Here is a 27,967-nt window from a genome sequence, read left to right on the forward strand (position 1 = left end):
GCAGCGGTGCTGAGGCGATGGGCAGGAAGGAGCGAGGTGAGCGACCGTGGGCTGCACAGCCCTCCCGCGGGGGCGCCTTGTTAGAGCCGGAGCCGCTCTTGTTGCCCATTGCGGGGGGTGCTCTGGGGCAGGGCTGCCCTCTGCCTGGCCCCCTGGAGGGAGGGCAGGGGCAAGGGATGTGAGTGGTGGCGTAGCTGGAGGGGGGCGCAGCACTCAGCCTGGCGGGGAGGTGGGCGAGCGGCCCCTCCCTTTGGACCCATTCCAGGCGGGGGGGAACGGAGCCGTACGGGGGGGGAGGGAGAAAGCCGTATGGCTCTGTTTTGCCCCCCCCGCCTGGAATGGGTCCGAAGGGAGGGGCCGCTCGCCCACCTCCTCTCCAGGCTGAGTGCTCCGCCCCCTCCAGCTACGCCACTGAATGTGAGTGCCCTTGGCAGGGGTGTCTGCGTGCCTTGGTGGCCCAAAGGCTGTGCTTCCTGAGGCAGCACCTGCCATAAACGGGCACCAAGTCGTGGTTGGGACAGTGATCAGCACATGCAGCCTTCCTGGGTTCTTCCACCAATATACCCAGTGGTACCACCAGTGGTGCTTGAGGGGTGTCTGGTGGGACTCACAGGACACCTGCCACGGACACCAGGAGGCCCAGCTCAGTGGGCAGAGTTCCAGAAAAGCCTGCCACCCACCCTGATGCTCCCAGTGGTGTTTGTTGCATCACATCGGGTCCCCCACCCCAAAAGTAACTGGTGATGGTGCAGGGTGACCAAACGCCCCCTTTTTCCCAAAACATTTCCTCTTGTTTAGCCTCCTGTCCTGGGAAAGGACTTAAATGTCCTCCTTTTCCCTGTGACCAGACAGCGCATAGCTTTCTTGCAATTAGGTTAGGTAGGTCGGCAACCTTCAGTCTCGAAAGACTATGGTATAAGCATACAGCACCCGGTATTCCCAGGCGGTCTCCCATCCAAGTGCTAACCAGGCCTGACCCTGCTTAGTTTCCGAGATCAGGCGAGATCAGGCATGTAATAAAGTTTTAAATTTAGCACTAACGTTGTGCTTAAATTAACCACATGAAATCAATATATGAGTGTTTTCAGCTCTTATTTTGTTGTGTCCTAAGTTTTTCGATGTCCTACGTTTTGGGGTGCCTTGTTCTCTTGAGCTTATGTCATCTGGTCACCCTGTGATGATGTCATTACTCCTCTTAGTACTTCAGATAGGTGGACAATGTGAAGTGGCACAGCAGGGGACAAACATTGAGAAACACTGTTCTGGTTGAAGATAGAGGGATGTTCTTTTTCTTCTCGAGAAACACCAGAACCAAGGGGACATCTACTAGAGTTGGGAGAAATATTTCTTAACCCAGTGTGTGGTTAGTCTGTGGAACTCCTTGCCACAGGATGTGGTGGTAGCATCTGGCCTAAAAGGAGATTGGACAGATTTCTGGAGGAAAGGTCCATCACGGGTTACACACCATGATGAGTATGTGCAAAATTTCCTGATTTGAGAAGTAGGCTACCTCAGAATGCCAGATACAAGGGAGGGCACCAGGATGCAGTTCTCTTGTTTTCTTGTGTGCTCCCTGAGTCATCTGGTGGGCCACTGTGAGATACAGGAAGCTGGACTAGATGGAGCTTGGTTTGATCCATCAGGGCTCTTCTGATGTTCTTAGTTAGGATAGCAAATATTTTTTTATCCTCAAGTCTCTAAAATGCTTCCTGTTTTTAAATGTGCAGTTAATTTTTTAAGTCCTTCTACTATTAAAGTAGGCAAATATTGTTTTAGAACATTATAGATTACAGTGTATTTTCAAGCTAGAAGGATAGTTGTTTGCTTGATGGCCTGCTCCTAGAGGGCAAGTGTGTCTAGGTTTATTTGCCCTAATCCACCTTTTTCTGCCCCACACCTTTCTCTTGTGTGTGTGATTGCCACATTCATGGCCATATGCCAATGGCCTATGTTCCACTCTCACTAAATATCTAAAAGGAGCAGTATGATAGTGACTTTTGAAGACCTGGTTCATGTAAGTTGTAAGCAGGTGTGCTGAGTTCATTTTGACAGGGAGCCTGGTGTTTAAAGGAAAAGGAGAAATATCTCTCCCTATGACACTTTCTATTATCTCACTCTTTCTAAGGTTATAACATGTTATGGACTTTTAAATATTGCTTACCCATAGGAAACAAAAGCATTAAGCTCAAGATAGTAACAATCTCTACCAGTGAATGTGATCTTATGTATTATATGTTTTAAAAATTATTTCAATATTATATAGTGTATATTTTAATATTTTATGATTATGTATGTTTTATATAATTTATATTAAATGTATAAAAGATATTTTAATATTTATACTATATCTTTATGCTTTAAAAGAAGCAGGCAAGGCTTTTCTGCATAGGAATTCTAAGATGTGAGTGGCCTTAGTACAGTATATCAAAAAGGCACTGGCATTCTGGTAGGCAGCTGCATATTTTCCCCAAGGCCATTCCCCAAGAACTATTGTTAATTCCTGATGAAATCTGAAGTGGAACAGGAAAACTAATGGGGGTGAGGGAAGTCTGAATGCAATGTTTATCCTGGAACAGCTAATGGAATAGTTATCCCTGAAAAAAACAGAAATGTGTGGGTGTCTTCTGACTTTTCCAAAGATTGTCAGTGAGAAAAAGGCCTAAGGAAGGGGAGATTTATTGCAGATTTTTTAAGAACTGTCTCTTTGCCAATATTTTCAGATAAGAAAAAATCTAAGAAACGACATTATGAAGAGGAGGATGAAGAAGAATTTGATATTCCAGGCAAAGACTCCCAGGAAGCAGTGCCCTCAGCAGCAGGGAAACAAGTGGAAGAGTCTGGAATCAAAGTGGATGAATATGGAGCAAAAGACTACAGAAACCAGATGTTGCTAAAGACTGATCATTCCTCACGCCCATTGTGGGTGGTAAGTCCTTTAAGCACTCAGCTTTGTGAGAAACTTTGTTGGTGTGGCAAGATAGAGGTACTTGGAATACTGAGGGTTATTGCCCTAGAATTCGCTATTGTGACATGTTGTATCTGAAGCGTGTTGGTGTTTGTACGTTAAGATGCAAAAGTACAAATAGTGTGAGGAAGCTCTGGATAGGTTTTTTTACAAATTCAAAATTAAAATTTTGGATTTTCTTTAAGTACTTAAGAATCTTAGGAAATTTGAGAAGTTGGTTCAGTAAAACATATCTCTCTGACTAGCTAGTGGTACTAATTCACAGTGGTTAGTGCAGCAAAAGCATGGTGTGTGTGTGAGAACACAGTGAGAACTTGAAAAAAAAAATCAAGCCTAAATGCAGCAAGACTTTTGGTATGCTATCTGGCATTCCCTTAGGGTGCCATTTGAAATATGAAGCCGCCTTCTACTTCTTCTGTCAGTCCATCTGGTTTAGTGTCATCTACATTGGCTGGAAGCAGCTCATAGGAATGTAGGATGTTTCCTTTTACTGAATCAGACCTTTGGTCCTTCTTATTCAGTATTGTAACTGTCAGCGGCTGTCAGTTTGCTGCAAGGCAAAAATAAAATTTAAAAAATGTCTGTGTGGCATGCTCAGGAATCACGAGACCAAAGGAAACATAGAAAGTTGGTTGGTCTGGTTCTCTGATTCTGACCTCTGTCCACTAAGTGGACCTAATGTTATCCTGTCAGTTCAGTAAAAGCATTTGTCCTCATTACATGGCACAAATCATTCTGCTGTTTTCAGATATCTTTCCCGTTGTCCTTTTACAGGCTCCAGATGGCCATATTTTCCTTGAAGCTTTTTCCCCTGTTTACAAGTATGCCCAGGATTTTCTGGTTGCTATTGCTGAGCCAGTTTGCCGACCTGTCCACGTACATGAATATAAGTTGACTGCTTACTCCCTCTATGCAGCTGTCAGTGTTGGCTTGCAGACAAGTGATATCACTGAGTATTTGCAAAAGCTGAGTAAGACTGGTGTGCCAGATGGGATCATTCAGTTTATCAAGGTACACTTTTTTGGAGATTCATTATTTGTGGCTTTGCTTTTTATATCTGTTCAGGAATAAAAAGGAAAAGATTGTTGTAATCAAAAAGTGAGAGCTCTTCTGGTTGTTATTTGCCATAAGTCTTATCTCCCTAGTGAGTTTTCCATCCTCTAACCATGTCATTTAGATTTAGTTGTACTAAATTACACAAATCTTACCTATAGTGTAGTGTATGTTCTGTTCCTCACAGGAAAGTGCCATGTCATTGAACAGGAGTGGGAAAGCCCACCATGTGATGAGCAAGAGTGGCATGAGGAATTCTGCTTGATGATCTGACCATCTAAATAATAATAATAATGTGTGAGTGTGAATCTTGCCATTGAGATGCAAATTCCTATGGTATAGCTATTGTCTGAACCAACTCTTCAGGGACTGGTTTGCAGGGACGGGGAGGGGGAGTTGCAATGGTCTATCGTGAGTCCATCTCCCTTACCAGGTGCCCTGTCCAGCAGTTTGCTGGGTTCGAGTGCCTGCATGTTGTGTTGAGAGGACCGGACAGGATTGGGATTCTGTTGGTGTACTGCCCGCCCTGCTGCCCAACAGTCTCCCTGCCTGAGCTGACTGGGGTGATCTCGGGGGTGGCATTGGAGGCCCCCCGCCTATTAGTGCTGGGGGACTTCAATGTGCATGCCGAGGCCCCTGCGTCAGGTGCAGCTCAGGATTTCATGGCCGCCATGACAACCATGGGCCTGTCCCAGAAGATCTTGGCCCCAACACATACTGCAGGACATGTGTTGGACCTGGTGTTTACAGCTGGGCACAGGGGCAGTGATCTGGACGTAGAGGAGATCAAGATCACTCCGTTGTCATGGACAGATCACTTCCTGATAAGGTTTAGGCTGGTTGCAACTTCCTACCTCCGCAGAGGCGGGGGACCGTTTTCTATGGTCCACCCCCGGAGGCTAATGGATCCTGAAGGTTTCCTGAGGGCTCTGGGGGATTTCCCCACTGCCAAGACTGGCGTCTCATCTGAGGCCCTGGTTGACCTCTGGAATGGGGAAACAACCAGGGCAGTGGATGAGATTGCTCCGGAGCGACCTCTGCCACGTCGCAGACTCGGAGCGGCTCCTTGGTTCACTGAGGAGCTGCGAAGGATGAAGCGGCAGGGCAGGCGTCTAGAGCGACGGTGGCAGAAAACTCGGGATGAATCCGACCGGACACGGAGTAGAGCCCATTACAGAGCCTATTCCGTGGCGGTGGTAGCAGCGAAGAGATCGTTCTTCTCTGCTACCATTGCGTCTACTGACAACCGTCCGGCAGAGCTGTTCCGTGTGGTGCGGGGCCTCCTCCATCAGCCCCCCCCCCAGTAGACCAGGAGGAATACACGGTCAGCCGCTGTGACGTGTTTGCGCAACATTTTGCAGATAAAATCGATCGTATTCGTCACAACTTGGATGCCACATTGACAGTGTCTGACGATGTCCCCTTGGCAACTGCTTGTCCTGTGTTGTGGGATTCTTTTCAGCTTGTACAGCCTGAGGATGTGGACAGACTCCTTTGGAGTGTGAGGCCATCTGCCTGCCTGCTCGACCCTTGCCCAGCTTGGTTGATAAGAGCTGCCCGGGGTGGGCTGGCTGAGTGGACAGGGAGGGTGGTCAACTCTTCCTTGATGGAGGGGACGTTACCACTCACTTTGAAACAGGCGGTGGTTCGCCCCCTCCTGAAGAAGCCCTCCCTGGATTCCACTGTGTTGGATAACTACCGGCCAGTCTCCAACATCCCGTTTCTGGGCAAGGTAATTGAGCGGGTGGTGGCGTCCCAACTCCAGAGGGTCTTGGATGAAGCGGATTATCTGGATCCTTTTCAATCTGGCTTCAGGCCGGGCTTTGGGACGGAAACCGCCTTGGTCGCCTTGGTGGATGACCTACGCCGGGGACTGGACAGGGGGAGTGCGTCCCTGTTGGTCCTGCTGGACCTCTCAGCGGCTTTCGATACCATCGACCATGGTATCCTTCAGGGCCGATTGGCCGAGTTGGGAGCTGGAGGCACTGTTTTGCGGTGGTTCCGCTCCTACTTGGAGGGTCGGTCCCAGATGGTGGTGCTGGGGGATGCCTGTTCGACACCCTGGCCCTTGAGATGCGGGGTGCCACAGGGCTCAATTCTGTCCCCCATGCTATTTAACATCTACATGAAACCGCTGGGAGAGGTCATCCGGGGGTTTGGAGTGGGGTGCCATCAATATGCTGATGACACCCAGCTCTATCTCTCCTTTCCTCCAGACTCCAGGGTGGTGGTTGAGGACCTGGAGCGCTGTCTGGAGGCAGTGAGGATCTGGATGGGGGCTAACAAGCTGAAATTAAATCCGGATAAGACAGAGGCTCTCCTGGTTCGGAAATCCTCGATGCAGGTGCTGGACTATCGGCTTGTGCTGAATGGGGTTGCACTCCCTCTGAAGGAGCAGGTCTGCAGCTTGGGGGTCCACCTGGACTCGCAGCTGCTCCTGGATTCCCAGGTGGCGACTGTGGCAAGGGGGGCCTTCGCTCAGCTTCGGCTGGTGCGCCAGCTGCGGCCGTACTTGGATCGTGCAGACCTGGCCACGGTGATCCATGCCTCGGTGACATCGAGATTAGAGTACTGTAACGCGCTCTATGTGGGGCTGCCCTTGAAGACGGTTCGGAAACTGCAACTAGTGCAGAATGCGGCGGCCCGTGTGGTTACTGGAGGTAGGCGGTTCGACTCTGTCAGTCCGCTTCTCCAGCGGCTGCACTGGCTGCCCATTCGTTTCCGGGCCCAATTCAAGGTGCTGGTATTGACCTTTAAAGCCCTATACTGCTCTGGACCAGGGTATCTTAGAGATCGCCTGCTCCCGTACAATCCGGCTTGCCCTCTCAGGTCATCAGAGAAGGCCTTTTTACAAGTGCCGCCGCCTAGGGAGGTACGTGGGGCGGCTGCAAGAAATAGGGCCTTCTCAGTAGTGGCACCAATGCTATGGAACTCCCTTCCCCTTGACTTAAGAATGGCTCCCTCTCTTGAGACCTTTCGGCAAGGCCTGAAGACCCTTCTATTTAAACAGGCCTTCTGAGTTCTTGGCCTTTTAACAACTTTTTAACATCTTTTAATATTTTTTACAGGCCTGATTCTTTTATGACTTGCTGCTGCTCTATGCTCTTTTTACCTATTTTTTACTCTGACTGCTGTTTTTAGTATGTGTTAATATGTTTTTATTTGTTTTTAAATTATTTTTAATATGTTGTAAGCCGCCTTGAGTCCCTTCAGGGAGAAAGGCGGGGTAGAAATAAAGTTATTATTATTTATTATTTATTTAACTCTTGGGAGAGTTGATTTAGACAATTCTTGGGACTGTGGTCTTCTTTTTCAATTCATTCATTTTTTAAGACAGCAAAACTGAAAGAGAAAAACATAACAAATAAGATAGATAACAAAGAATGGTCCCTAACAGACTATGGTTCTCTTCTATACTTTGTAGGCTACTTGAAGTTGCAAACATACAATCCTGTTTTTTTTAATTAGATCCACACATCTTCTCTTAAGGATCTTGAAATAAATCAGTAACATTACAGTGCAATCTGATACATGTTTATTCAGAAGTAAATCCTATTGTAGTCAATGAAGTTTACTCCTTGGAAAGTATCTAGGATTGCAGCCTTGATCTTTATACATGTGGTTTTATGTGAAGTACAAAGAAATTTGTACCAAATATTCAGCTTCTAATGAATATTTTTGTTTTACAGCTTTGCACTGTCAGCTATGGAAAGGTAAAGCTGGTCCTGAAGCACAACAGGTTAGCAGTCTTTCAACCTTTTGAATTGCAGGGAATATTTCCATATCCCACACTGATTCCTGCTTAGGTTGGTGCTTGAATGTTTGTGCAAGTGTGTGTTCCCTTTTAGAATGCCTTTGTTTAGGACAATGTAACTTGATTGGCGCAAGAGTTTTCTTCTTGACACATTGTCGCTTTAAGAATTACAGTGAGTTATAAATTGTAGTATGCTCTGTCATGGTTCTTTAAGCGTACAGCATATCCTAAGTGCATGAACTTTTAGGAGAGGAACAGTGTGCTCCAGAGACGCAAGCCTTCCTAAAATGTTAGAAATGGCATCAATGTGTGGAATGGGCTTCTCGAGTTTCATCAGACATTTTCCATTTTCTAGGTATTTTGTGGAAAGCACCCACCCAGAAGTCATTCAGCAACTTCTCCAGGACCCAGTTATTAGAGACTGCCGACTCAGAAATGCAGAAGGGGAAGAAACTGAACTAATCACAGAGACATTCACGAGTAAATCAGCTGTACGCTGAGATTGTAGACCATACCTTTATATAATATGTTCTGTTTTTTTACTGTGAATCTGTAGTGGTAAGGTGAGGGATTGGTATCAGTGTTCCCTGTAAAAGGTCTACACTGATGCTGCTTTCTGTGTCATAATGCTGTATCTGGACACTTGGCTGTGATGTCATGTCATGTGTCATCACCAAACTTATAGGTTGCTAAGTTCCATGCTACACAAAGCTCGACTGGGAACAGTGGTTGGGAACAGTTTCTGTCATATGCATTTCCTGTTGGAACTGATCTTTGAGATATCTGCAGTGATGAATATCTGTTACATGCTTTGCCAGAACATTCTTCCTATCGCTTTGTGCCCACTTTGACTACTAACAAGCAATAATTCCAGTTTGTAGCTCTATTTTATCTGTAGTCTGTGTACTGAAGTATTGGTCCTCTTCTTAGTCATCTTCATGTGATCTTCAGTGGGCCTGACCCATTGGTGGAATGTAAACCCTGCATTTTCTTTAAACCCATTTAATTCTGTGCTAGATTTCCAAGTCCAGTGAAAGTGGCAGTAGGCCATCAACTTCACAAGGAATGGATGCTCAGAATAAAGCTGAAGTCCCTGCTGATTTATTTGAGTTCTATGAGCAAATGGACAAGGATGAAGAGGAAGAAGAGGAAACTCAGACTGTATCTTTTGAAGTGAAGCAGGTAATATATAAATCTGATCCCACTTTTAGCATATTGAATACGAGTGAATTCATTTCTAAATAACAGGACGTGCTTTCTTGGGACATGACACTCCATACGTGTTACCAGTGCTGTATACCTTTACTTTAAAGGACTGTTTTGCTTTTCCCTTTGTGCATATCAACCCTGTTCTCCTTACTGAGCTTTTAAATCTCATTTCAGACTACAAATAAGTGCCATAGCCACCATCTCACCACACATTTTAAATAACATGCAAATCTTCCTGTTCCTTTTTCTAGGAAATGATTGAAGAGCTTCAGAAGCGCTGCATTCAGCTAGAGTACCCACTACTAGCTGAGTACGATTTCAGAAATGATTCAGTGAATCCTGATATCAACATAGACTTGAAACCCACTGCTGTTCTCCGACCATACCAGGAGAAGAGTTTGAGAAAAATGTTTGGGAATGGCCGTGCTAGATCTGGTGTTATTGTCCTGCCCTGTGGTAAGTTGGCTGGGTTTATTAGTATTTACCGAGAGCATCCGTGAAGTTTTACAAAGGTTGAAAGGACAAGTCTCTTTCCTAAGAGGTCTACAATTTAGATATAGGAGATAACAGAGGAATGGAAGAAGAATGGAGGCAGGGTAAACAGGAAAATATGAAATACTTTTAGATATTTGTGCTTGAGCTTAGTTTAAAGCTCTTGACATTATCTTAATTTGGCTAGACTTTGCAAAAGTAGAGGATATTTTAAGATGGCACTCATTTTGATGGAAAGAGAGCTCTATTATAAATACCCTTATGTATTTGTTACACTTCAGTATCACTTTTCTTTCCAAGAACTTTCAGAACTTTTCATCGGTTGCCAAGCAGTTCCTTTGTCTAGTTTGCAAGGCTACACTGGCCTAGCTTCAGCAGTACGAGAACTATACTCGTAGAACTGCATCACTTGCTTTAAGGACATAATTTATTTCAAGTGGAGTTGCCAAGCTTTTTGTTGTGTGTTTGACAGACCCATTCAGCATGAGTGCTGTTATATGGAATTATCATTATTATTGTATTTATATTCTGCCTTTCTTCCAAAGAGCACCCAAGGTGGCTAACATCAATGGGTAAAAAGTACAAAAAACACTAAAATGCAATTGAAACTATCAAAAATAATAAAAATAGTATAACAATAAAAACAATACAATGTTATAAAAAAGAATTTTATATGGAATCTTCCTATGTGTTGTAGATGTTCTTTAGGTTAGAGTGCTACTGAAATTGGGGGGGTCTCTGGGGTGGCTGGCTCTTGCTCCCCTTTTTCCTGTCAACAGTGTGTGTTTTCAAACACATCTTTGATGTCTACTTGTTTTTGTTCACTACAGGTGCTGGAAAATCACTTGTAGGAGTCACAGCTGCTTGTACAGTCCGCAAGCGGTGCCTTGTGCTTGGCAACTCTGCTGTCTCTGTGGAACAGTGGAAAGCCCAGTTCAAAATGTGGTCCACCATAGATGACAGCCAAATCTGTCGATTTACTTCCGATGCCAAAGACAAACCAATTGGTTGTTCAATTGCTATCAGCACCTATTCCATGTTGGGTCACACAACAAAGCGGTCATGGGAGGCAGAGAAAGTAATGGAATGGTTAAAAAGTCAAGAGTGGGGCCTTATGATCCTTGATGAAGTGCACACCATTCCTGGTAAAGAAATCATTCGCACCTCTCTTCAACAGTGCCTTTGCTTCCAATCTTAAGTCTACTGTTATTGAGCTATGTTGTTCCTTGGGCTATAACATGTCAATAATGCAAAAGATTAATACATGTGTTTAAAAAACTTTACAATAATGAGGTAGGACAGTGGTTCCCAAATGTTTTAGCGCCAGCATCCACTGTATTGGGATCCACCTAGCTTTACAGGCTTTAAAAAAGCATTTCACTTTACCAGTGTGTTTTTATCCTTCTTACTATAGTGGGGAAAGGGAGAGAACTGCCTTCTGAGGCATTTGTTGAGATCCATGTTCCCTGGCTCCAGACCATTCTGGTGGTGTTGCATTCCCCCTCACCTGGCTGAGGCACAGTTGCTGCGCACAAGAGCTCAGCACAGTTGAGCTGAGGCACAGTTGCCTACTCACAAGTAAACATGCATGTATTGCTCAGTTTCACTTTCCATGGAGCTCAATACATTTTCCTTGTCAGCTTGGGGGATGACAACTTCCTTCTCGAGAATTTGTTGGGGCCTGCATTCATTGGATCTGGACCATTCTAGAGGCATTGAGTTCCCTGTGTACTAAAGGCTGCTGCCTGATTTATGAGTGCCATTCTATAATGGTGATTGGCCAGCAGTGCTCTGCCCTCCCAAGTAGCAGCTTGTTTAACCCTTGATGGACATAGCCTAATTTGCCTCGTCAGTTTTGTGTGCCACCAAAAATTGAGTTGGAACCCATTGGTGGGTCCTAACCCATGGTTTGGGAACCACTGCTTAGGATATTGCAGTACTACTCACTTACTCTGAAAATTGCTTTCCAAGATCTGTCAAAACAAGTAGGCTTATGATTACAATACAAATTATCTTATGATTCTTCGTGCTTAACACTGATTGCTGGGTTCCTCAATCCAACAATTGCTCTAATTTCATTGGATTGGATCCTAAATAGTGTGAATGGAAGGAAATTTGCACAAGTGAACTTGAAGGAAAGTTCAGGCCTTTCCATTTCAAATCCATTCCAAATCAAGTCCATTTCCTCAGCACAGCAGCATCCTGCACCACCTGAAAACCCACTCATGGGGGTTAGAGGATTTTCCACAATGGTGCAGGGGAGGGGAAGATTGGTGGAAATGCCCCAATCCCTATGTGAGCACCTGTACCTTCCATTCATTCAACTTAGAATCCAAACCATTAATATTAAGTATATCTAAAAGACCCTGTATGAGCCAATATGTAACTTTTGGACTTGGCATAGGTTTAGACAGTGGAATAACTTGCCCATAATTTTGCAGTACCATTGATGCTCAAGTTTCCATCTGTAAAATGGGAGCAGAGGATGTGGAATTAGAAACCCTCCAGCCCAAACTCTGAATCAGATTCCCAAACACTGAATTCCCAAAATGGAACACATGGAAGTCAAAACAGCTGACTCTTGCCACTCAGCACTATCATGCCTGCATGGAAGTGCCGGTGTGGCCGTCCATAACTCAGAGCCCAATGAAGTATTTTTTAAATTGTTTTTTGTTTTAATCACTATAATATGTGTGTGTGTTTCTGTAGTCAACTTTTCCTATATGCAGAGTGCTTATGTTGAAGTATTTTTAAAGGGAATGAAAATCTTGACAGCATGATCCTATGCGTATTTGTTTAGAAACAAGTCCCACTGAGACTTACACACTGTCTTGTGTTGCATAGGGTTGCAGCTCTAAACAATGGTACACTTTGGGTTTACAGCTTGTATGTTCTCTTTCTTTGAAGCTGAGAAAAAAATGAATTGTGTCCTAAGTTTAGTTAATCATGGCTAAGGACAGTTACTATGACTTGATATATGGGAGTTCATGATGGTTAGTTTCCTTAGGCATGACTAACTAAACTTAGGATGCCACACTGTGTGAAAAGACTGCTTCCACACCTCAAACTTGGATAGATAGAAGCTTAATTGGTGCTTTTAGAGGCCTAAAAATAGGTCTAAGGGCAAACTAATTTTTATTTAAGCACTACATGCCGTATGTTGCCCTGAAAACAAAGTGCTCTGGTTAAGTGTCTAAACCCAAATCTAACCTTTCTTGTGTGATTCTTCAGCAAAAATGTTCAGGAGGGTTCTCACCATTGTGCAAGCCCACTGCAAGCTTGGATTGACAGCTACCCTTGTCCGAGAAGATGATAAAATAGTTGACTTGAATTTCCTCATTGGGCCAAAGCTGTATGAAGCCAACTGGATGGAGCTTCAAAATAATGGCTATATCGCCAAAGTTCAGTGTGCTGAGGTATGCCTTTGTACTTTCTGAGATACTATGTATACTCTAAATGTTTAACAGTGGCTGTGAAATTGCATTTCCATGAAACTTAACTCCCTCTCAGCCTAAAATCCTGAAAGTCCTGCCCTGTGGGTTATTGTATTGCTTTTGAGCAGTGTTATTTTTTGCATAGAATTTAAAATTAGGAGGCCAGCATCATGTTGCCGAACTCTCCGTCTAACTTAAGTGTTTCCAGTATTAAGCCTATTGGCTTTTCACCTCATGTACTGCAGTTCTCCAAATGCTAAGGGCCTAGTAAAGATAAGAATGAAGTATGGCATTTTTTTAAACAGCGACCTTGTTATTTGATGGAAAGGAGAGTTAGAGCTGGGTGTCATCAGCCTATTGGTGACACCCAACTTGAAATTTCCAGGCAACTTCTCTCAGTGATTTTTTATACGTGTTAAGTAGCATGGTAGACTCCTCCTGCAACAAAGTCAGTGGCTTAAGAGGCACTGCCCCCTGCACCTCCTTCTGGGACCTGTTGTCTAAGAAGAAGCAGAACCACTGCAAAACAGTCCCCGGAGCCCCAACTCAACCAAACACAAGTACACCATAGTCAATGGTGCCAAAAACCACTAAGAAGTCCAGCAGGGACACACTCCCCTTTTTCAGTCCCCAGCACACACCAAGGCTGTGTGTTTCCCCAAAGGCAGACTTGAAGCCTAATTGGAAGGGGTCTAGATAATCCATTTCATCCTAGACCCTCTGTAGCTGAGATGCCACTACCCACCAAATCATCTTGCTGAGGGCGTGGGAGCAGGAGTTGATACTGCTTGGAAATTATCCAGCATGGTGGGATTTAGAGGTTTTTTTTTCTGGAGGGGGAAAATCATTTCCAGTAAAAAAAAAAAATGGAGAACAAAGCTGACAGAAGTTTCTGCCTCAGTTGTCCTATGGTCCAACCTGCTGCTAGGATGAGCCCAGCAAGTATACAACACCCAAGTTGTTGCTGAGGAACCTTGAGATGAGTTATTGAGGGTAAGACTGTATACCAGGCTGCAGTTCTTTTAAATTGATCCAACTGCTCCTTTTCCTCTCCATTGTGCTACCAAAGGACTGAAAGGACAGCGCAGACCAAACTCCCTGTTTCAGACCTTGGATGGTGCTGTTGCACTGCTCTCTTCAGTATTGACAAAAAACACTTAAAACTATCTAACATAACAAAATTAACCTAAAGGTGTAAAACAGCTTCAGAAAACAGTGACCTTCAAACAAAGCAGGTGTTATTAATTAAAAGCCTTTCTAAAAAGTTGAATCTTCAGTTCCTTCCTAAATGTTGATGCTGTGTCATTATGAATGAATGAATATGATGAATAGGGATGCTGTGTCTTTAACTTTAATATGTATACAGCATCTTATGGCATTTTCCACTTTGTATACAATCATGAAAAAGCAACAGTTATTTTATGCTGTATGGTATGTTTTGATTAGAAATTTCCAAATTGACTATCCATATAACCCCTTTTTAATTTTCTCACTGTTTTCAAAAAAATACAGTGTATTAAATGCACTCTGAGCAAGGCACATTTTGGTTTTGCAATCTTTGGTTGACCCCAGAAGACTCGGTTTCTCCAAGTAACAGCAGAGGGCAATGTGTGTTGTATGATTGGGTAGACTCTATGGTGCAAGTTTGCCTAATGGCACTTCTCCATTTTAACATCACTCGGTTTGAAGGCAGGAACTGCTGCAAAACTTTGTCTGATGTACACAGTAGGATGTGAAATACGAAATAATAATTTCAAAGCCTACAGGCTTTAAATAGTTTGATTAAACATAGTAGAATTACCTTCTAGGGGAGACAAAATTGTTTGCCAAAGATTCTTTTCATCAAAATTATCAGAAGACCCGTTGCTGAAGACTGACTTTCCCAAATTTCTAATAGCTGGGGCAGTTTTCTTCTGAGTTGAAATTGGGGGTATGCTTTCCTGTTATAGTTGAAAAGATGAACTTTGAGAGCATGGGAAAGTAAAGTATGTCTAGTCTCGAAGGAACCCACACACCTGTTTTCCTGTGTATGCCTTCTGATTGAAAGGACGTAAGTTCAGAGATGCCATCAAATCAGCACTGAATTAGTTTTCTCTTTCCATGAACTGGGATTTCAGTTTTCATACTGGTAACCTCCTGCTTTGTTTTACAAGCAGCAGATTTGTATTTTCAGTTTCCCTCTTAATTGAGGTTTCTCAGTTGTTTAAATCAGTGAGCAAGCGGACTAGTAAAAACTATTGTGATACCTAGAAGCATAGAAAAAGGATATGTAGCTCTCATACCTTCTGTCTCTTTGTGACCTTCAAACTGGTTCTAAGAATTTGATCCTGTGCTTAGAATCATATAGAGTTTAGTGTTATAATCATAGTGAAAGCACAAAGGGGCCTGTTATCCCTTCTGGCCAGGAGAGTTGGCCCTGCATTTAAAGCAGTAATAGAACCATGCAAATAGCTTTTCTAGAAGGGCATGGAGAGGAGGACAGGGTAGGCACAGTCTTCTTGCACTGCATCTTACAATGCATCTTATAGGAAGGTGTTGTAGTTGCACATCTTTTGTTGCATTTCAAGGGAACCAGTGCAGAGCAATCCAGCTTTTCTTGATTCGCCTTGCACACGATGTTGAGGTAGTCTTTACAGATAGTCAAACACTTGTGGAGGCTTCAGTAGTAGTAGAGTGTGTGCCTTTGTGTTAGAAGCCTATGGGCACAATCCTAACCAGGTTTACTCAGAAGTAAGTCCTATTTTGTTCAATGGGACTTGCTCTCAGGAAAGTGTGGTTAGGATTGCAGCCTATGGCTTCTTCTGTCTTATTTTGCCCAGTGAATGTGATAAAAAACTAGTTGCCTCTTCCTGTGTATTCTTAAGTAATTCAAATTATCCTTTTAAATAAAACTGTAAATTTATCTCCCCTGCTCCCCCTTTCTGCCAGCATAAAATTATGTGTCATTCCTTCAGCCTAAATCTAACCTTTTAGAAATTTATTTTTACAGCGCTCATACTGAATTAAATCCTTACTGAACTCTACGTTTTGTTCGATATAATCTTAGGTTTGGTGTCCAATGTCTCCTGAGTTTTACAGAGAATATGTGGCTATTAAAACAAAGAAACGGATATTACTCTATACTATGAACCCAAATAAATTCAGGGCTTGCCAATTCCTGATTAAGTTTCATGAACGAAGGAATGACAAGATCATCGTCTTTGCGGACAACGTGTTTGCCTTGAAGGAGTATGCAGTAAGGCTAGGCAAGTAAGTACTGATAGATGAATGACTTGTGTCCCTGTTGTGGTAAAACCTAAGTTTGGGAGCGTTTCTCCTTAATTTGACCTGCTTGTATTTATATTATAGGCATTAAATGCCTTGAGGTAGGAATCCTTGGAATCCCTTTCTGTCTCTAGAAAGAGTAAACTACATGTTAGAGCTGCCACAGATGTGATGAATTTCATGCACTAATAGAATTACCATGTAGAAAAAGCATGGAGGCTGAATGTAGAATGATCCACATGGCAGTCACACATCTATCTGTTTTACTTTATGTACACCCACTAGGGAGTCCCAGTGGACCATGGAGTCCCATTGCATTTATGTGTATCACATCACATGGCAGAGCAAGTTAATTTTAACTTTTTAAAAAATCAAGGTTGAGTCCCATATTATCATAAGGGGTATAGTATCCTGTTGTAAATAAATCAGTAGTGTATAATGGTAAGCTTGTGAATATGTTGCCGTTACTCATATACTTCTTATTGATGGACAGGTTTCTCCATTAATGTTGTCAACTTGCTTAGTCTTTTCTCAACCCTATCAAAAATGAAACTTGGATCATCATCTAAAATCATAGTATCCTTGCACAGAAAATAGCATGTTAGACTTGTCTTCTGTGTGTATGCGTAATGCCCAAAGCTTATAATAAGCTTTTATTTTGTTTTTTAAATAGCAGTTTTAATGGAACATTATACTAGCTTACAGGCACTTCCAAACAATTCATGATTCCAGATTCTGAACTTCAGATCTGGCTTCATGCTTGTAGGTCAACTGGGTGGGACTGAGATTAGCCATTAGGACATTCCTGAAATATTATTAAATGCATTCAATGTTCTATGCAAATATACTGAAAATAGATGTTTACTAAGGGGGGAAGGAGAATGTTCAGAAAGGCGATATTGACTAAATAGAAGCACTATAGTTTATGACTGATAAACATGTCAAAGAAGAAATGTGACAGGAAACAAGGTATTGTTTTTAACAGAGGTTTTAGAGTTTGGGGCTTAAAAAACAGCAGCTCTTACTATCCCCTAGAACATCGATTTTCAACCACCGTGCTGTGGCACTGTTGTGGCACTGTGAATGTGCTGTGGGAGTTTGGGGAAGTCATTTATTAGTAGATATTTTAATTTTCTGTGATCTTTCCTAGAAAAAGAATTTGTGCAAGTTTTGACCCATGCAAACTTCTTTTCAAACCTAAGTAAAATTCTGGGTGCTCAGCATGTCGGCCTTCCCATCCAAACAGGGAGAGGTGGGAATATTTAATATACACCAACCAAAGTCAGGAAATGCTTGAGTGGCAACCAAGTAAACCAGTCAAAAACCTGAAGGAGACAGGACTGGCTTTTTGGAAGCAGTTAGTTACATTGGGAGACTGGACCAAAATCTTTCCAATTTAGTTTTACAGATTTTGTCACTGTTGAGTAAAACCATTGAAAATTATTTCCCATCACTTGATGTATCTTCCTTGAACTAGATGAGAGATCTGTTCGTGTTATGTGCATGTGAGTCAGCAGAATTAACTGTTACTGAAGAAGATGAGCTGACAGAAATCAGAAATAGAGGACTGAAACACTTATCAACCCAATGATTAAAATTTTAGTTATTGACCTTTGAATGCTTTTAAATGCTTAAAACATATATTTTTAAAAACTATATGGTTTGCCTTGACAATTTTAGCGCCTTGTCAGTGTGCTGTGAGATGAAAAATGTTGAAAATAGCTTTTCTAGAACTAGAGTGGGTAGGCATTTCATGCAGTTGGTGCCATATGAAGGTAGTTTTGTTCTACATTAAGTTTTTCTTAATTGACTTTAAATGCAGGCTGTTTATTTTCCTTAAACTTCTTCAGTGATTGTGCTGAAACTGGGTTTATATCAAATCCCTTCCCTTAAAAATAAAGTATATAGTAGCTGGGAAATTGCACTTTTCCAGTGAGAAAATATTAGTTTGACTCCTGCAAAATGCGATATCACATGGCTGAAGAAAACTTACCTGCAAGTCCTTTGCAAAAAAACAACCCCAAAACTACAGAGTAACTTCCAGTTATGCCAGAAACCCATTTGAAAAGGACCTTAATCTTACTTGGTTGTCATAGATTTGTCCTTATAGTAGAATGGTTAAGTTATTCTTAGTATCCTCTTGCTTTTTGTGCAGTGTATTACCTTTAGCCATTGTTTCAAGGAAGGCTACCTGAAGATAAACTTAATGGTTTCCTCTTGACACAACAATTGAAGAATAAACTATAATCCCCTTGCTATGCATGTGTGCATCTGAACTGATAGAAAGAAGGTTCCTAATCCATTTCAGTAGTAAAACCTGATTGAGTAATAAGGGAATATTTGTCCATGGATTTATACTCCACCTTCCCCACCTGCAAAAGTTGAGTGACAAAATATTTAGAACAATATGATAATCAATAATAATGAAAAATTAAATATTAAATAATAAAACCAGAATAGTTCAACAATGCATAAAAATCAAACCCAAGTGAAGTTGAAAAACTTAGAGGCTGCAATCCTTTACCGTTATCTGGGAATAAGTTCCAGGAGGGCAAGGGGAAGTGTTCCAGGGTGAGGAGGGCAGAGCGGGAGGGGGGTGGGACCGGCGGAGGCCCATGTCAGGCTCAGAAGCCCAATGCAGGGCTTCTTAAGTTTGCAACAGCAATTTAGTTGGCACAAACTTCAGAAGCCCCATTGCAGAGGCTGGGGCTTTATTTGGAGTAGGGGGACGAATGTCCCCTTCCCCTGGGGAGACCTCCAGCAGCTTCTCTGGATCTGCAGGATACAGCAGTGTCATTTCAGCAATGCTGTAGCCCGCAGCATCAGGAAACATAGGATTAGGCTGTTAGAAACCAAGAATATATTTTTGGGAGGGGTGAGCAAAATCCATTAGGGGAATGATATGCATGTCATTTCCTCAGACCTTAGGCTTTTGCTTTTCGCTTTTTGTTTAGTATATGCTTTGTACTAATTATCAGCTGCCGAAAACAAAAGAAGCTGACTTCCACATTTTAATACTGGTTTTTTAATAGTAAGAAAACCTAAGAATCACCCTAAATAGCTCCACTGAGAATCTCCTTAAATTGGTGCACTACTGTAAGCCCTGAGCAGCCTCTTAGGTTACATTTCTCTGCTGAGTTCTGTAGACATCAGTCATCTGGGCTCTTTGACAAGAGATTCAGGTATAATGTGTTGGCTTGAATACTTGTTTAGCATTTGGAATATGTATTCCTCACATGAAGAGAATTAAATCCAAAGGAGCGGGTTAGGGTGTAAGGACACGAGTGGAAAAAGAGAAGGAGAGCACAGCTGTTAATGTGCTAGCTCAGTGGATTTAAGCAAAGAAAACATCTTTTTTATTTTAACAGCTGCTTCTGTCCTTTCATGTAGGATTAGCTGATATATGCAGCCCACTGATCTGTTGAGTCAGGAGGCACACATCAAACGAATAATTTACAACTGTCAGGATTTATTTCTGTGGAAGGGGTGTCTGACAGAATGGGTTTGTCTCCAGATGGGTGGGTCCACAATACAGTTTATGAAGCATGTTGCAAGAAAAGGAGAGGGCATCTGTCTGTAAAGCTTAAAAGCAAATGCATACGGAGTGGATTATTTTAAAACATACCCTAATGTTTTGAGTTGTTATACTTGTCCACATGTCTGAGTGCAAAAAGCCACACATGCGCATTATGTGCACTTTTTTGTCTTTTTTTGAGACCTTATATATATGGGCCTACAGCACAGGGGGAGAGAATGCAGATCCTACAGAACTTCAAACACAACCCCAAAATCAACACCATCTTTATTTCCAAGGTAAAGGGAAGTCTTATAATGTTACAGTGCTTGTTTGGGGTGGCCTGTAAAACTGCTTCGACTTACTGTAATGTTGACACATTCTTTCACTGTCACTGACACCCTTGCATGGCTTATTAAGACTGTCTTTTTCATTTAATGTGCGGAAACATCCTGCTGCTTAAAAGCTGGTTTTGTATTGTAGGTAGGTGACACATCCTTTGATCTACCAGAAGCCAATGTACTGATTCAGATTTCATCTCATGGTGGGTCTCGAAGACAGGAGGCTCAAAGATTGGGACGGGTACTGAGAGCCAAAAAAGGTAAATGAAGGCCTGTGCCCCAGACGCCTTTAAGTTTAATAGAACACTCAAGCATGAAGGTAACATAAGTCAACTCATGTAGCTGACTAAGCATGTACAATTTGCCATTGTCCTAGTTTGTCACTGTCAGCTCTAGGTCACAGGTTAAAACAAAATTCAAGTCTAGTTCTAAAAAGCACTGCAGTAGGGGGCCACCTTTCCCTTTGTTTTTCCTGCTTAATCACTCCTCACATGACACTTAGTATTAGCATTTTGTATGTCTTTAAAAGACACACTTTAGTGGACCTATGGTTAAGGGGGCCATATTCTAGTTGTTCTTATTTGAGCATCCAAGGCAGTTGTGTTAGAATTCTGAAATATGTCTCTTGCTTGCAGCTATGATTTTTACATTGGATTCAAGAATTGAAGGAACACACTTTCTTGCTGTAATTTTTACAAAGAGATCAAATTCATTCCAATTGTACCTGAACACTTTGACTAGCAAGGGAACATTCATGTCAGCATCATCTGACTCAAGTTTAAGGAGACCAGCCTGTGTACAAGTGGGCCTTGTGGCTAATGATTTCAAATGGAATCCTATGTTTCTGTGCATCAATTTATTATAGCAGTGTTTCCCAAACTGTGGGTTGAGACCCACTGGTGGGTTGTGACCTGATTTTTGGTGGGTTTCGAAATGCTGAGCAGAGCTTCCAATGTAAACATAGGTGATAGCAAGATCAGATAACTAATTGCCTGAAGCACTGATGCTATTAAAAAATCAGATAGCTGCTAATTATTCTGCAAACGCTGAGCTCCTGGAGTTTGCAAGATAGCTACTAATTGCCCTGCAAAAGAGCTCAGTAGCTATTTTGCAAACTGCTTCTATGCATAGAGCTTGCTTCTATGCAGAGCAATTAGCAATTAATCTTGCAAACTGCAGGAGCTAATTGCCCTACAAAGAGCTCAGCTTCTGCAGCTTGCAAGGAATTGAGCTCCTGCAGTTTGCAAGCATGTGTAAATATACTGAGACATATGTAGTTGATGGCTCCTAATAAATAATTTTTAAAAACCAGAAGATTTTTTTTATTTTTCTGGGGAGAAATGGGAAAAGGAAAGAATTCGTTAAAGTTCATTAGGGCTGCCTCATTAAAAGAAATGGATCATTTTTTTTTTGTAAATAAAGAAATAAAAACAAATTGTTTCTAGATTTTTTTAAAACTCTCATAAAGCTAAATAGGTCATGATAGAGTGTTGTTTTAAAAAGTAGGTCCCAGTGCTAAAAACTGCTGTTTGGGAACCACTGTTCTAGTTGATTGCCCCAGTACTCTCTTCTCCACAAAACTGAGTGCCTATCAACTATGATTACAAAATGTGTTTTTCTAGAAAAGCTTGTTGGAAGATCTGGTGTAGAACTGCCACAAAACCTTTCAAAATTAATTTTTAAAAATCTAAGAAACCAAATATGATAAGTCAAGATGTATACATTTGGTAATTTCCTATACATCTTGTGTACTCCATATTTTCTGTAGAAAAGAAAGTGTGAGATGCATGAAATATTAGCATAGGGGAGACTAGAATTAACCAGTGTTTGCTTTAAGCACAGCAATAATGGGGAAGGGCTGCATGGAATGGAGACTTCCTACAGGTCACTGCACTATACCTAGATTTTATTTTTGTGGAAATTGCATTATCAAACTTGTCTTTGTAATTGTTTGACCCAACTGTGAATGTGTGTAAGTAAAGTGAAGACATTGTTCTGGGTTTCAGCATGAAAGTTAAAACAGTTATTAGGGGAAAATAGCAATGAATGACTGCATGAATACCACTAATGTCAGATACCTGGAATTTGGTAGAGTTGTAACCATGTCTAGATTCTTATATTATTGTCTGATTGAATGAGTTTCAAATTATGTACAAACATTAGTTTGTATCTTGGATGTACATCCTATCCAAACATACTGCCTAATCACCCAAGTGATATAATGGGCATGCAGAACATCTGTTGTCTTCAAACAAAACAAACTAGTTTGATCTCTTAAGTATGCATTATGATTGCTGTAATATAGTCTGTTTGAGCTACACATAAGACAGACCTGGAATCAACAATCACTGCAAATGACAGTTCCTGCCATGCTTTTCAGGGCACTTTAAGCTGAAATACTAAATCTAACAGCCCGGTCCTCAAGACAATCGGGCTGTTGTGCTGAGCCCATAACAACAGTGGAAGTGAGTACTGTGGTCGCAAAATAGCTGCCAGAGTGTTGGTCTGCAGCCGTTTTGTGCTCACTGCTACAATACTGCAGCAACTCTACCACCGGACCCTGTTGTGCCCATCAAACCAGATAAGGCAGCAGTGGGGGGGGGGGGAGAACAAGGAGTGGGTGGGGAGGTGGGCAGGAGGGGATGGATCTAGCAGCAGTGGCATACACTGGATCTTATCCCCTGCTCCTTTGTTCTCCTTAAACTTGTGCCAGCTAAAGAGCTGGTGCAGGTCTGAGGAAACCCATTGGCAAGCAGGAGACTTATGGAAGGATATGTGGAATTAATTCTTCTCTCCCCTTCCAAACCTACCGATCACCCTCCTTCTCTGCTGGATACAAAATTCGCCTTTTTGGCACAGCTGCAATGACGGGGAAAAAGAGATAATAGGGTTCTAAGAGACATTCTCATTCTTTGCCACAGCTGGTGGTTTGTTCATTAAATTTACACATTGCACTTCAGCGCAAAACGATGTAAAGTATAAATAAAAAACAAAATAATACTAATACAGTAAATAAATAAATTTGTCAGCATCACAGACGTAGCAGCCATAAAATAGGCACAACCATAAATAAAGCTAAGAGCGGTTATAAAATGTGCTTAGATGCCTAGGACTTTTTTCTTTGCCTGGTGTTGGTTTGGTGAGGAGAGGGGGAGGATATGCCATATCCAAACCACAGTGACTGAAAATGCCTTATTTTTAATCACCACTAGTTTAACAATACAATGGGGAATCCCAGAGGTGCATCTTGGATCTGTGGAAGAGGTGCAGCTTAGAAGAACTATGGGTCAGGCAGCCTTATGTATGAAAAGTGATTCTTTTGAATAACCAGATCCAAAAATGTTTAATGCTTTGGGGATAATGCCCAGCACTTTGAGCTGTGCCCAGAAACAGACAGCCAGCATAGCTCTTTAAGTACTGATGAGATTTGTCCCCTGTGACAGATTCCAGTTAATACTGAGTTAAGTTACTAACAGTGTTTCTGAGAAGTGTTACTCAGAACTCAGTTACTAACAGTGTTTCAAAGGCAGGCTGAGTACAATGCAATGAGAGTTGGTGTAGCATAATGCCTAGAACAAAGCTGCAAACCAAGATGTCCCCAGTCTGAATTGTACCTGTGTCATTAACTCATTAGATGACCTTAGGCAAATCACTTTCTTTCAGCCTTGGCTGCCTAGCTGCTGTATGAAGATAGTAATACTTACAGGGTAGTAATACGCCTTACAGGATGATACACATGAAGCACTTTGTGCTTCAGAAAGTGCTATATAAATATTTTGAATACATTGTAGTAATACAATCAAGAGATTACCAGGACATGGATCTGGGCTATCTCTGACCAGGAAGGACCACACCCACTTCAGCATGCAGTGACAATGTTGGATCTGTCATGCTGGCTTTACCATTACTTGGTATTGCTGACAGAATACACTCACTGACATGGCAATAAGTAGTGTACAACATTATGGTTTCTTACAGTTTAATTCCCTTTGTATGTCTGCTAATCTTCACAATATTACTATTTTTCAAGGGATGGTTGCAGAGGAGTACAATGCCTTCTTTTATTCTCTGGTCTCTCAAGATACTCAAGAAATGGCATATTCAACCAAGAGGCAGAGGTTTTTAGTTGATCAAGGCTACAGCTTTAAGGTAATTTTGGACCCCTTGTCTGCAAAACTGACATAGCATGCATGACATTTTTCATAGTCACTTTGTAGTACTCAAAATTACAGTGTTCAGTGGAGCTAGTTACATAGCAAACAGAAAAAATTCCCACTAGTTGTGTTCTATGTTGTCTGTCCAATAGACAAGGCCATTTAAGAAGGGGGGGAAATTGCATCAGCTATACTGAGAGTGGATATCTATATGCCTAAAAAAAGCTAAACATTTAGCATAATCCAATGCAAGTCTACTCAAAAGCAAGTCCCACTGAATATAACAGGACCTTCCAAGGAGACTTGTGTCTAGAATTGTGGCTCCAGTCCTGTTTTAGAGCCCAATCCTGAGCTCTTTATTATTATTATTATTTATATTATTAACAGTATTTATATACTGCTTTTCAACTAAAGTTCACAAAGCGGTTTACAGAGAAAAATCAAATAACTAAATGGCTCCCTGCCCTAAAAGGGCTCACAATCTAAAAAGATGCAAATGAATACCAGCAGACAGCCTCTAGAACAGACAGTGCTGGGGTGAGGTGGGCCATTTACTCTCCCCCAGCTAAAAAAAGGAGCACCCACTTGAAAAAGTGCCTCTTACCCAATAGCACCAGCAGTATGAGTGTACCGCTGGTGCTGGGTGTTACAAATGTGCCATAAGGCACATCCATGACACCCTGTGCCAAGTCAGCACCAACCCCTCACCAGTCGCCACTGAGCCAAGCGCTGGCTGGACAATCCCCAGAGCGAAGTAAGACTCCGGGTAGTGGTGAGAGCCTTGGGGCGAGGAGAGGTGTTCCAGAGTGGGGGGAGGAACCAGGATGGAGGGGTAGAAGCCCTGTTCTGCTGGATCCTGAATTCCATATCAGGCTGGAAGGCTTTGGCACTGCTGCACCTGCCAGAGGCACAGACTTTAGGATTGGGATCATACTACCTTTAATAGAACTATACTAACAAATTTGTAGGAATGTAACATGTTGATGATTTTTTATAAATGATTTTTTTGTATAACACAGCCAATAGATTATTGGCACTTAATTATTAATTTAGTTGGAATTGGACTGAACATATTGCAATGCAGCATTCTCTGCTTCTCTGCCTACTTTTCTATCTCTCATGTGAACAGACTAGAATGCAACTATGAATTTTTATTAACTGATTGAACCTTTTAGACATTACGTCATTATTGAGGCATGCAAGTGCTTATCTTCTCTAATAGCGAATGAAACATCCTGCAATGTATACTTTTTTCCCACAAAATTCACCACGAGGGGCATAGTATATTTTGTACATGAACAAGAAGGAAAGCAATGGCTTTTTCTTTGTTCCAGGTGATCACTAAACTTGCAGGTATGGAGGAAGAAGCACTTGCGTTCTCAACCAAAGAAGAACAGCAGCAGCTCCTCCAAAAGGTTTTGCAAGCTTCAGACTTGGATGCTGAGGAAGAGGTGGTTGCAGGAGAGTATGGCTCAAAGTCATCTCAGGCAAGTGAATATTATGCTAACCAGTGGTCCCAAATTCATTGTATAAGGGAGGGGAAGGAACAAACCCTCTCACCTCCCCTATTGCCCAGAGAAGCTGGCCGGTGACCATCCCCCACCCCCCTGCTCAGCCTCCTACAGTTCTCCATGATGAGTGGAATTGGAGAGTTCCCCCCTTCCCCAAAGCATGTTCGAGGCCTTGTCACAAAAAGGCAAGGATAAAAATCAGGCCGGCTTTTCAAACTTAGTGTTCCCCTTATTATCCCAAACTGACCACAACTTCTAAGCCCCGAGGTGGAGGTAGCTTTCATTCATGGCCTGAACGGTGGTGACTTTGTAATCCAGTGTTGTAGTGACCAGAAAAGCGACCACTGCTCAACATTGTCCCTAAGTGAGACAGTTTCAGTTTCTGCATTGAAATGAGTGACAGATGTGTACTCTTGCAGTAGAAATTAAAGTGGTGTGGTCACTGCTATACATCAGTTCACTCATAGGGCTGAGTGCGCTGCTTTTGCATCCTTGCCCTCTGCAAGCATGTTACAATTGTGCGCCACAGTAAGCCCTAGAATCCTTTGCCTATGCATTTCATTTTTGCTCTGCTTCATAGGACATGGATACCTGCTGGGTTGGCACATACCTGGTCATTTGTCCAAGTCAAGTCAGCTGACTTGACAGTGAGAAATGTGGGGTTCTGTTAGACTAGTTTTGAACTTACAAGAGGTCAAAGGGCCATCCTCCTCTCCCCCAAAAAATTTTTTAAAAAGAGCTGACCAGTTGTGGTTGTTACAAGACAATTCCTGCCAGACCAGGGAAAAGCCTATGCTCACTGGTGAGGAAAGAGTTAATTTCTGGGATTCCCAAAACCTCCAGTTCCAGGAGAGAGCTACAAGCTGAGTTGTCTTAATTGTAAATGAACTTGTAGGATAGGGATGTTTAGCCACAATTTGGTTTATTTTTCTTTGGAACTTTTGTCTTTGATCTCAAGTATACAATTTGGCTGTCTTCTCTCTCCCATTTTCCCCTTGTGTTTTCAGTAAACTTCTTCCTTGTTGAATAAAGTTTCCATAAATTACCTAATCTTTTTAACCAGAGAGACAGCATACAAGTGCCCCAGCGTCTTTAAGACTTCTTGAGCCAGTTCTATCCAGAGTAGCTTCTGTGTGTGCTTAAGAAGAGGAGCAGTAGAGAGAGAACTTTTAGACATTTCCACTTCTGCTCTCCTTTTTCCACAACCAACCTAGTGCAGCCTGTTTTCAGTATTTCCCATCCCAGGAGAAAAGAGAGAGAGAGAGAGAGGACTAGTAGTAGGAGAATGACGATATCCAACTGGCTCTTAGATGAAACTGTTGGTCTTCGTGCATTTGCATTGGAAGCATACTGGATCTTTCTAGCTTTTTTGTGTAGGGAGCAGATTGTTTGGGTAAATTTCTCCCCCACACAATAACAGAAAATGCCTATTGTTCCAGAAAGTGGGCAGGGTGTGCATGCTTATAGCATGCTCACAGTGCAGACATTGAAGAGGTGCTGGTATTGTCTGAACCAACCAAGCATCCCTATGGATTTAGTTAGAATGTCACTGAAATCACTAGTTATGTGTTCAATTTTTTCCCCCTAGGTTTCCCGGCACCATGGCACAATGAGCTCAATGTCTGGAGCAGATGATACTGTTTACATGGAATATCAAGCCTCACGAAGCAAGGCCTCTTCGAATAAACATGTCCATCCACTTTTTAAACGCTTTAGGAAATAACGACATCAAAGATGAGGATACCTGATTTGCTTCAGGCACCTAAATTGTGCTAATATAATTTCATAGTTAATGAATGAGAGCGTGTGAGTTTGTTTGTAATGGAAGAAGCTGTAAATGGTTGTTGTTTATGTACAGTACTTCCTATGCAATACTTTCCATAACAACTTTAATGATTGTTTCAAAATAATTCTGAAATTATATATTTTTTGTATATATTTGTACCAAGTATATAATAAAGATTTAAATACCTTAAAAAAACTCCCCAGAATTTTTTTGTAGGCTCCCCAGAGAAATGAATGAGAGGAGTGGCACAAACCTGCAAGAGTGCAATAATTTGCACAGATTGCCCTGTTCACATGATACATGATTGCCCTGTTGAACATGATAGCACTGTTCACGTAATTATCGAATTCAGACTACAAGATGTTCTTTATTTTGCTCATCTTACTTCATCCCACCCATCATGGCTGACCCAAGACCTCCTGGCAATTGAGGCATTGTCCTAAATGCAGCCCCAACTTTACCAACTGATGCAGCAGCCTCTGTTCCTCCA

The 27,967-nt window shown here is 42.2% G+C and overlaps 1 protein-coding gene across 1 annotated transcript; it reads left to right on the forward strand.

Moving 5' to 3' along the window:
- ERCC3 (ERCC excision repair 3, TFIIH core complex helicase subunit) lies at positions 1-27,653 on the forward strand. The gene is made up of 15 exons (XM_066611695.1): positions 1-36; positions 2,721-2,926; positions 3,740-3,976; positions 7,708-7,757; positions 8,128-8,263; positions 8,790-8,954; positions 9,233-9,437; positions 10,304-10,618; positions 12,705-12,889; positions 15,954-16,156; positions 19,888-19,984; positions 20,169-20,286; positions 24,057-24,175; positions 25,515-25,667; positions 27,280-27,653. The coding sequence occupies exons 1-15, from the start codon at positions 18-20 to the stop codon at positions 27,412-27,414; spliced, it is 2,343 nt and encodes a 780-aa protein (XP_066467792.1). The 5' UTR covers positions 1-17; the 3' UTR covers positions 27,415-27,653.
- The last annotated feature ends 314 nt before the right edge of the window (positions 27,654-27,967 follow it).

This window comes from Tiliqua scincoides, chromosome 1 (genome assembly GCF_035046505.1).
Source record: "Tiliqua scincoides isolate rTilSci1 chromosome 1, rTilSci1.hap2, whole genome shotgun sequence".
In the NCBI taxonomy this organism is placed as follows: domain Eukaryota; kingdom Metazoa; phylum Chordata; class Lepidosauria; order Squamata; family Scincidae; genus Tiliqua; species Tiliqua scincoides.